Raw genomic sequence first — 8,703 nt, 5'->3', positions numbered from 1 at the left:
GCGGCCAAGACTGTGGATCACGGGCCTGTTTAAACCAGTGCACTTGCACGGCGTCTCTCACGAAAACCCAGAGCATGAAATGCTACAATGATGGTTGGTGCTGAAAGTCGGTGCAAAAGCTCCATTTGACCACTGCTGACTCAAGCCTGGCTCTGGTCATCTTTGAGTCCAGAGGGGATTTACTCAGTAACCATGGTTGGGAGAGATGTCCTGGTTCCCTTTAATAGCATTAAGGGTTCAAACCGTTAGGGCTGTAATCTAGAGAGAGAAGAGACTCCAGCGCATGCCTTTGATCTCATTGCTTTTGGCTGTTTAAAGTTGACAGTTTAGTTGAATGCCATTCCCTGCTTTCGTTTGTGCAACACGAGTTTCATAGTGTTGTAAGAATTGCCCTACACCTGTACTTAAAGAATGTACATTGACATGCTTGAGAAACGCATTGATTTTTGAGTTCTATGAAATCCAAACACAAACAGGAGTCTGCGCTGCAAGATCTGTCTCATGAAGCTCGCATGCAGATGACAGAAACGGTCTGAAAGAAAATAAATTCAGGTCGTTTTTTTTGGTTTTTTTTAAATCCATTTGTGCATTAATGGGAAGGCTTGGACAAACAAGACGGCACAGTGTTTGTGTTATAATGACACACAGGCAGCAGCGGAGTCACTGTACAGCAAACCTTCAAACATTTCAGATTCTGAATATAAAACAGCACACGAAACTCCACCGTGAAAATGTGTGCGTGTCTCCTGTTGTTTTGAAATGGTTTAAAAGTCTAAAAAGGCTTTTTTCCCAGCCTAAAAAATGTAACCTTTGAAATATGCAGAATTCAGCACTGTAATCACTGCTCTGCTCATCTTAGGTTTGCTATTTATATGACAGAAGAAGAGCTGAAAAATAAGAGCTTGCTTAAGGGCATGTGTACTAGTGTACTTTCCATAATTTATAGATATGTGTGTCTACATGCACGCCTGGCATTGCATCCACATGCATGGTCAAATTTTCATCTTGCACAGATATAGAGAGAAAAATATTGCTATTATTTATAAGATAAAAAAGCATACTTAGAAACCAGAAGAGAACATGCTACAGGTACCCACTAAAGTTGCACTGGTCTCTCGCTGTTGCAGTTGCAAGGAAAGTGATAATGGGAGTTTAACAAGCCCCATAAATCAGTTAAGTGTGAACACGCTTTATTGCCCATAGATTACACGTGCCTTTGTTTGACGAGGGTCAAACTTCAACCCCTTTACCATTTATTTTCCCTATTGACCCGAAAAAGGAAATTTGATATTCTCCACCAAAATAGACTCTGAAAAAAATCAAATAAAGCGAGTATTTATATGTCTAAAAAATACGTTTCTGCCGTAAATAGTACATTATTGAAATACGCGCTTATTTAAAAATAATAATAATAATAAAAAAAAACTCTATATGAAATAAAATAACAAAAGCGAATGTTTAAAAAGAAGCGAGTAATTGAGCCACCCCAACTTTTTTCCCCCTCTACAACATTTCTCAAGATTGAATGTCCTTTCTTAACGTCTGTGTCTTCGTCGTTTAGAGATATTTTCAGTGTCATATCTGCATGATCTTCAGCTCTGCGCGTTTCCAGCGGGTTATCGCCAGTGCCATTCCTCCTTCTGTCTGATGTGTTCCTCTGATTGGCATCAGTGCCCTCAGATATTTTCAACAGATCCTCCACTCGCGGCCATCTGGGGCAGATCACAATCACTGGCTTCATCTGAGCCGTTAAAGTATTAAATCCACTATATCCTTTCAACGAGCACAACTTTGGAAGCGCTTGAGCAGCGACCCCATGACAGAGCGAGTCCCGGACCCCGGACACGAGCGGCGAATCAAGAGCCGAGCACCAGCGCACTTGGTTCGGTTAAGAGGAAAACGCTCGCATTTAACGCATTTAATGTCTCGACTGAATTATAATAATTCAAAAATGTCGATTTTTAATTTGCCAGTTTAAATTAGTAATAATAATAATAAATTGCGATGTAAAATTAAATCGTCTCGCAAAATTACATTTTGTAAACAAATCTGTATTTTTTCCCCTATTCTGAAGAATATCAGCAAGTCGCATATTTGTTATATGTTGCATATATTAAACAAAGACGGTTTGTTATTAGTGGGAGGTATTTTGGTAAAGATGTGGCGGGATTAGTGAGATTATTGTTACCACACACACATTAAATCACAAACTGTTAGACCACAGGCGATCCCTTTATCTGTCATGACTATTATTAGTGGTATTAATAATTTTGGGGGTTTGTAGCTAAATGGCGCTCGTGTGCATGTTAATGAAGTGCTCACGATTATTCACGACATCACCTCGTTCAGTATTTAACAATGAAACATAAATACAAAGTCCCCAACGCCCCCACCCCCGTGTGCATGCTTGTAAGTGCCTCTGGGTTATAAGTGTGTGTGCGTGCGTGTGTGTATGTGTGTGAGGAAAAGAGAGAGAGAGCGAAGAAATGGACGAGAAAGACGTATTAGGATGTTTTAGACTATTTGACACACATTTTCTGCCCTGATTGTCAGTATCGAGAACAATTAATTAATTTGTTTTACCAAAGGAAAAAACTGTCGTTTCGCATAATTACAGTCTACATCAGTTTAAAGGTCGTTTGAAAGTTCATGCATTAGAAACTGTATTTTTGTCAGTACCAAAAGGAATAAAGGAAAAACAAATTCATGAGGTTTAGAGTATGGAAATGCACATCTTTAATTATTTAAGCTCACTCCGAGAAAACAGAAAAGCCAGTGTTTCATTTGAATAATTCAATTCAGAGAATAATTTTTACCAAATGTGTCTAATCCTGTACGCTAAAAAAAAAAAGAAGAAGAAGAAGAAGCCACCTTCAAAAAGAATACAGTTGTTTGATCGTCAATACCTTATGAAGATCAGTGTCATCGCGAGTGTTGCTTTAATTCTCCAGTGTTTATAAGAATTACGAGCCATTCAAATAAGTTCCGCGTGCCTATCAGTTCATTTCCCCAGTGCTGGGCAGCTGTAAAATCGTGTAGACAGGTTGTCACACTACAGTGAATGGATTCTAATGCTAAACATTTAACATACAATCCTCCAAACAGTGCAAAAGTGGCCCTGGCCAATGCACTAACCACATGCGCCAACGAGGAGGAGCCTGGGACGCCAATCAAAGCATCAACTTCAAATTGTATCTGAGAGATCAGCCCAGGACCTAGGGGCAGAGACATCAGTTGGAGCTCAATTGTTGATCTGATCACATCCGACGGACTTGCTGCAAAAGAGAAGCTGAGATTTAAAGACGCGCGTTTCCCATTCTTACTCCGTGCGGCTTGAGAGAGAAACTCTTCTTTCACTTCTTGCTTTGGTGGTGGGCTATTTGCTTTTTCGCCTTGTTTTGGCTTCCGACGTGGCGAAGGAGATGTCTTTCCCCCAGCTGGGCTACCCGCAGTATTTAAGTGCCTCCCAGGCGGTGTACGGAGGCGATCGCCCGGGAGTGCTGACTCCGTCGTCCCGCGGAGGGAGCGCCGAGCTCGGTGGAAGCGCGTCGGCGGCGGCCGCTGCCGTGTCCTCGGTGCTGGGCATGTACCCGTACGCGCACAACTACAGCGCCTTTCTGCCTTACACCAGCGCCGATCTGGCTCTTTTCTCCCAGATGGTAAGAAAAGCACACGTACTTTCACGAAAGCTGCTCGCTTTTGTTTTTTGTTGTTTTTTTTTTTTTTTTTTTTTTTTTTTTTTTTTTAATGCCTTTTATTGCGTTTATTCTGTGAGCGTCCTGTAGTTGACTGCCAGCCATTTTTGGGGGATTGCCGCACATGCTTGGTTCATGTAACTTAAGCTTGCAATGTGCATGGGAAGTTTCTTCGCAGATTCTCACATTTAGATTAGGCTGTGTTAAAATGCCATTATGGATTTGGAACGCATAAAATTCCAAAAATTCTTTCCCACCGCCATTTTACACCGTAAGAAAAGTTTGATGTCGGCTCGGGTTTTGAGTTGAAGAACAGTTGTGCGGCTTTTTCTTGACAACACGAATAGTGTACCAAATTTCTACGTTTTAAAACACGCTATAATTCTAATTAAGGTTTATTTTTTATTTAATAATTCGTTTAAATTGTTTCGATCGAGAATTTGGATGTTCGCGATGGAAAACAACGTAAAAGGAATTATTGTTTATTACGGTCCTGCTGGCTCAGAAACTGATGTACAGTTTATTACCTCATGCTTTCATGTTTTGTACTAAATGTTAAAAAATACCAATGCTCGTAAAAGGGTCAAAAAGAGTTTATGTTGGTGAAATGTGATACTTGACCGTAGAATCCCGTTGCATGAAAAAAAAACAAGGATATTGAAAGTGAGAGTTATTAATCAGTTGTGCCTTTCGCTAATTTATAATAAATTCAATTCAAATTGCGTGCATTAATCTCTTTGGCAGGGTAAATCATTTAAAATTATATAAACGATTTAATTCTTAAGGGGAAAAAGGCGAAATATTTTTTTTTTTCTCGCAATTCTACTTTTTCGATGGAAAGGCTAACATTGTAGTTTAATGACTTCGTTTGTTGTATGATGTTGTATAAATAAATAAAAACACTTGCTGAATAGGCTAAGGCCTGTACTTCGTGAGCGAGCCTTACATTAAATATACACTTCATTCCACACACATCGGACTCGAAATATTGCGGTCATGTTGATCCACAGTGGCCGGGTTCTTCTCATTTTCCAGAATGTCATTCTTATGACGTTTGGAATGGATATTTATATATCGGTATTGTGTGTTATCACTATTAGTGGCCTAGCCTTTTTATAGAACAATACTGGTCAAAGGTCAAATCAAACGTTATCAGGGAGGAAAACAATATTTCAAACAAAAAAACTCGGTCAAGTTTTCTGGAGGAGACCAGATAAAACTAAGAAGAAATTATTGATCATTTTGCAAGAGAAAGTGAAAGTTAGCTTTGCAATTTAGCACAGCGTATTCCCGAATTTATTTTGTGCGCTTTGTGGTGTGTAATAAATTCCCCGTGAATGATCTTTTGTTGCTTTTTTTCCTGTCGATCTCGTTGCAGGGCTCTCAATATGATTTAAAAGACAGCCCTGGCGTTCACCCTGCCAGCTTTGCTGCCCACACGAGCCCTGCCTTCTACCCGTACGGCCAGTTCCAGTACGGAGACCCTGCCAGGCCCAAAAACGCCACACGGGAGAGCACCAGCACCCTGAAGGCCTGGCTCAACGAGCACAGGAAAAACCCCTATCCCACCAAAGGCGAGAAGATCATGCTGGCCATCATCACCAAGATGACCCTCACGCAAGTGTCCACCTGGTTCGCCAACGCCAGGCGGAGACTCAAGAAGGAGAACAAGGTGACGTGGGGCGCCAGAAGCAAGGAGGACGAAGATGGCAACATTTTTGGCAGCGACAACGAGGGGGACGCTGAGAAGAACGAAGACGAAGAGGAAATAGATTTGGAGAGCATAGATATCGACAAGATCGACGACAACGACGGGGATCAAAGCAACGAGGAGGACGAGGAAAAGCGCGGGGAGCTCGAGAGCCTGCAGGAGAAACGGCATGCGCTCGCGCTGCAGGCTCACGAGGCCTTCGAGAAATCCAAATCCAACGCCATTTCCGGCAGCAAGGAGCCGTCGGACGGCAACAACAACAACACCAGGGTTCTGTCGCCGGGGCGACCGGGAGGTTTTCAAGTTCCGGTTAGCAATAAGCCCAAAATATGGTCGTTAGCAGAAACCGCCACCAGTCCAGATAGCGCGCAGAAACCTACGTCACCCTCGGTTCCTGCCACTCACGCGGGCGCTCACCCGGCCTTCCTGCCCAGCCACGGACTGTACACGTGCCAGATTGGGAAGTTCCACAACTGGACAAATGGTGCGTTTCTGGGCCAAAACTCCCTGCTGAACGTCCGATCGTTCTTGGGCGTCAATCAGCATCACCACAATCATCCCGTTCACTCACAGCAGCAGCAGCAGCAGCAGCAGCAGCCCACGTCGGTGGTGGTGTCATCGATGGCGGCCGCGAACAGCGAGAAGGCGCCAGAGGACCTGAGTCCAAAACACATAGGTATGCACGAATCACACTAGGCCCGTGCACGCAGAACACACGTGACCCACAGGGCCGCAATGCTATTTTAAATTTCGCCATTAATATCATTATCATTAATATTATTGCTGTTGCTGTTTTTGCCCTCAATGTATAGACCTGTATGTAATACATAACGAAGTACATTAAAACAACTCTGTGCAATAATCCAATTCCAATTCATCTAATTCCAACGTTTTGTTATTCTCAGATCGGGAAAATGTCCTCAGAAATGAATCACCGACGCAACCTCTAAAGTCATCCTTTCGTCCTCTTCACGACAGGTAAATTTGCATTTTATTCATTATTGTTATTATTTTTTTTAATTATTATTAGCAGTAGCTGGCTATCATCGTACGAGATGAAACGCATCGAACGGCTGCTTTTTAAAACTGCTTATCGGAGAAGGACTCTTGGGATAAAGCTATTTCCTAGCAGACAGGCAGAGAAAAATCTGCGCTTAGCGCTTATAATAAATAGTTGTGCTTTTCCTGGTGACAAAAGGCCACGATTTCCCCTCCCCACACACACACTCTGTCTCTCAGGAGAATAACTACTTATCAAGTCACCGAGGCTGTGTGCCTTTCCTAAAGACCCTTGGGAAAAGTGAACCTCGGGGGGAGCAGTCTTGCTCAAACTTTCCCCTTTTAAGTGCCACAATTTTAGCAGGGGGTTTTGGTGACTTGACTTATGGTTATTTATGTCCTGCATAAAAGTCGCGCCAGTGGATTAGCTGCTAAATCGCCATATTCTATTGAAATGTTGTATTTTAGATCGAAAGAGGCTTTTGAAAAAAAAAAAAAAAAAAAAAAAAAAAAGTATGTTGGTGGGAAATTATTTATTATTACACGGCTACGGTTTATTTTATTTTATTTTTTTAAAATCGTCAGTTAGCCTAATAACTTACAGCAGAGCTCATTGTTGGTTAGTCTACATGCATATATGTATACAGTCGGCGTTCGTGTAATTATTATAACTATATTATAACGTGTGGAAAATTTATATGTGTGGCTAACCGTATAATTGCTCAGTGTTTAAAACTTTAAAACTTCAAGCTGTTGTTGTGAAGATAGGACATCATCACACCACATTTATTTCTCTCTGTTTGTCTCCACAGCCCCAGAAACCAGCAGGAATCGACACAGAGGGTCCTCACAGCTCTCTCTTCCGCTTGATCAAGACATTTGCCCCGCAAAAAGGACTGATGGCACTCATAATGGGACAATGAAAACTAAATCAATTCAGCATAGCATTCAGTTACTCTAAAACAAACGGCCGAGTTTGATTAGCGCCCGCTGGAGTTGTACATAATGACACCTGTGATCCCTTCCTTACCGTGGGACATTGGTAGGCTTATTTTGTCTTCATGTGTTGGTGTTTTCCTTTAAGGTGACCCACATTTGTAAATAGTGAGTTGACGGAGTTTGTTCAGATCATATATTTTGTCTAATAAACTAAATGAAATTATAGACAAATTCAAAGTATTCTTTTGAGGGTGTGTGTGCTTTCGTTCGATTTTTAAAAAGGCTTTAGTGAAGTTACCGCATTTATGTTTCAGACTGCCTTTATTATTATTATTGTATTATTATGACTGAATACATCAAAATATAATTTCATTATTTATAATCGCCGATAATGCTAACGAAAGCTCTTAAAAGTGAGGAGGGAAAACGCCGTCGGTTATTTCGTTTGCATGAGGCCCAAAATGGATCTCCAGATATTTTGCGGGAGTGTTCAAATTCAATTGTTAAATGGAGCTGGCTGCAAATGCATTGAGGTGCTAATAAGAGACCAGATGGCTGCTGGCGGCGGAAAATGGACCGAAGCAGCTGGGAATATCATTAAGTAATAATGTGGGAACGCCCTGTGCAAACAAAATCAAATGGTTAAAATCTAATCTGTCAGAGGAGGGAAAAAAAAAAAAAACTCGATACGATAATAAATTATTAATTTGTTGAGGAGAGTGACATTCAGTTGAGGGGAGTGTGGATTGAGGCCTTTCAGCGTCATCAGCATGAGACACTAGCGCTCATATTGTTTACAATTTATAACCTGATAATTACAATTTGTTTCACAAAATTGCAGGTAATAGCCAAACAGTTTCAAATTAAAATATAAACAATTGTTAGACAGGATGTGTTATCTTTTTGAAAGCGAAATTATTATTATTATTATTATTATTATTATTATTTCGTTAAATAATTCAAATACAACTGCTTAGCCTTTAAAAATGAATCAATGAACAAAAACGTAATTAAAAACGTCTACTTCAGTCTGTTCAAATGGTGACTTAAAAAACCACACACAAAAGTGATTAATATCGAGTAATATGCAGCTGTTTTGACAAAAACAGGTTAAGTAATTTTGCATGGCATTGCCAGTTTTATTTAGGCTGTGTATTTACTTGCCCTCTGGATTTTTTTATTCCATTCAAAACTGTTTTGATGCAGGAAACCAGAATATGCCGAATTGCAAATAAATTAAGGCTTGCAGCGACCTCTGTAGATTGGCAGAATCATTACAGCTGGTTTACATGGGGAAAAAGACAGGAAATTCATAAAATCACCTAACCTGTTTTTCCCTAAAAGTGCAGACAGCATTTC

General features: G+C 40.9%; 1 protein-coding gene across 1 annotated transcript; it reads left to right on the top strand.

Moving 5' to 3' along the window:
• Positions 1 to 3,301: 3,301 nt before the first annotated feature.
• irx1a (iroquois homeobox 1a) lies at positions 3,302 to 7,685 on the top strand. The gene is made up of 4 exons (XM_051132104.1): positions 3,302 to 3,659; positions 5,074 to 6,082; positions 6,312 to 6,384; positions 7,218 to 7,685. The coding sequence occupies exons 1-4, from the start codon at positions 3,423 to 3,425 to the stop codon at positions 7,273 to 7,275; spliced, it is 1,377 nt and encodes a 458-aa protein (XP_050988061.1). The 5' UTR covers positions 3,302 to 3,422; the 3' UTR covers positions 7,276 to 7,685.
• Positions 7,686 to 8,703: the final 1,018 nt, after the last annotated feature.

The sequence above is a fragment of the Labeo rohita genome, chromosome 16 (assembly GCF_022985175.1).
Source record: "Labeo rohita strain BAU-BD-2019 chromosome 16, IGBB_LRoh.1.0, whole genome shotgun sequence".
Taxonomy (NCBI): Eukaryota; Metazoa; Chordata; class Actinopteri; order Cypriniformes; family Cyprinidae; genus Labeo; species Labeo rohita.
The sequence above is the reverse complement of the archived record's forward strand: the minus strand, read 5'-3'. Positions and strand labels throughout refer to the sequence as shown.

Bases quoted from the DNA above. Each gene is read 5' to 3' on its own strand.
- irx1a (XM_051132104.1), top strand. From the start codon at position 3,423: ATGTCTTTCCCCCAGCTGGGCTACCCGCAGTATTTAAGTGCCTCCCAG. The intron at 6,083-6,311 runs GTATGCACGAAT...TGTTATTCTCAG, and splicing joins CCTGAGTCCAAAACACATAG to ATCGGGAAAATGTCCTCAGA. The intron at 6,385-7,217 runs GTAAATTTGCAT...TTGTCTCCACAG, and splicing joins TTTCGTCCTCTTCACGACAG to CCCCAGAAACCAGCAGGAAT.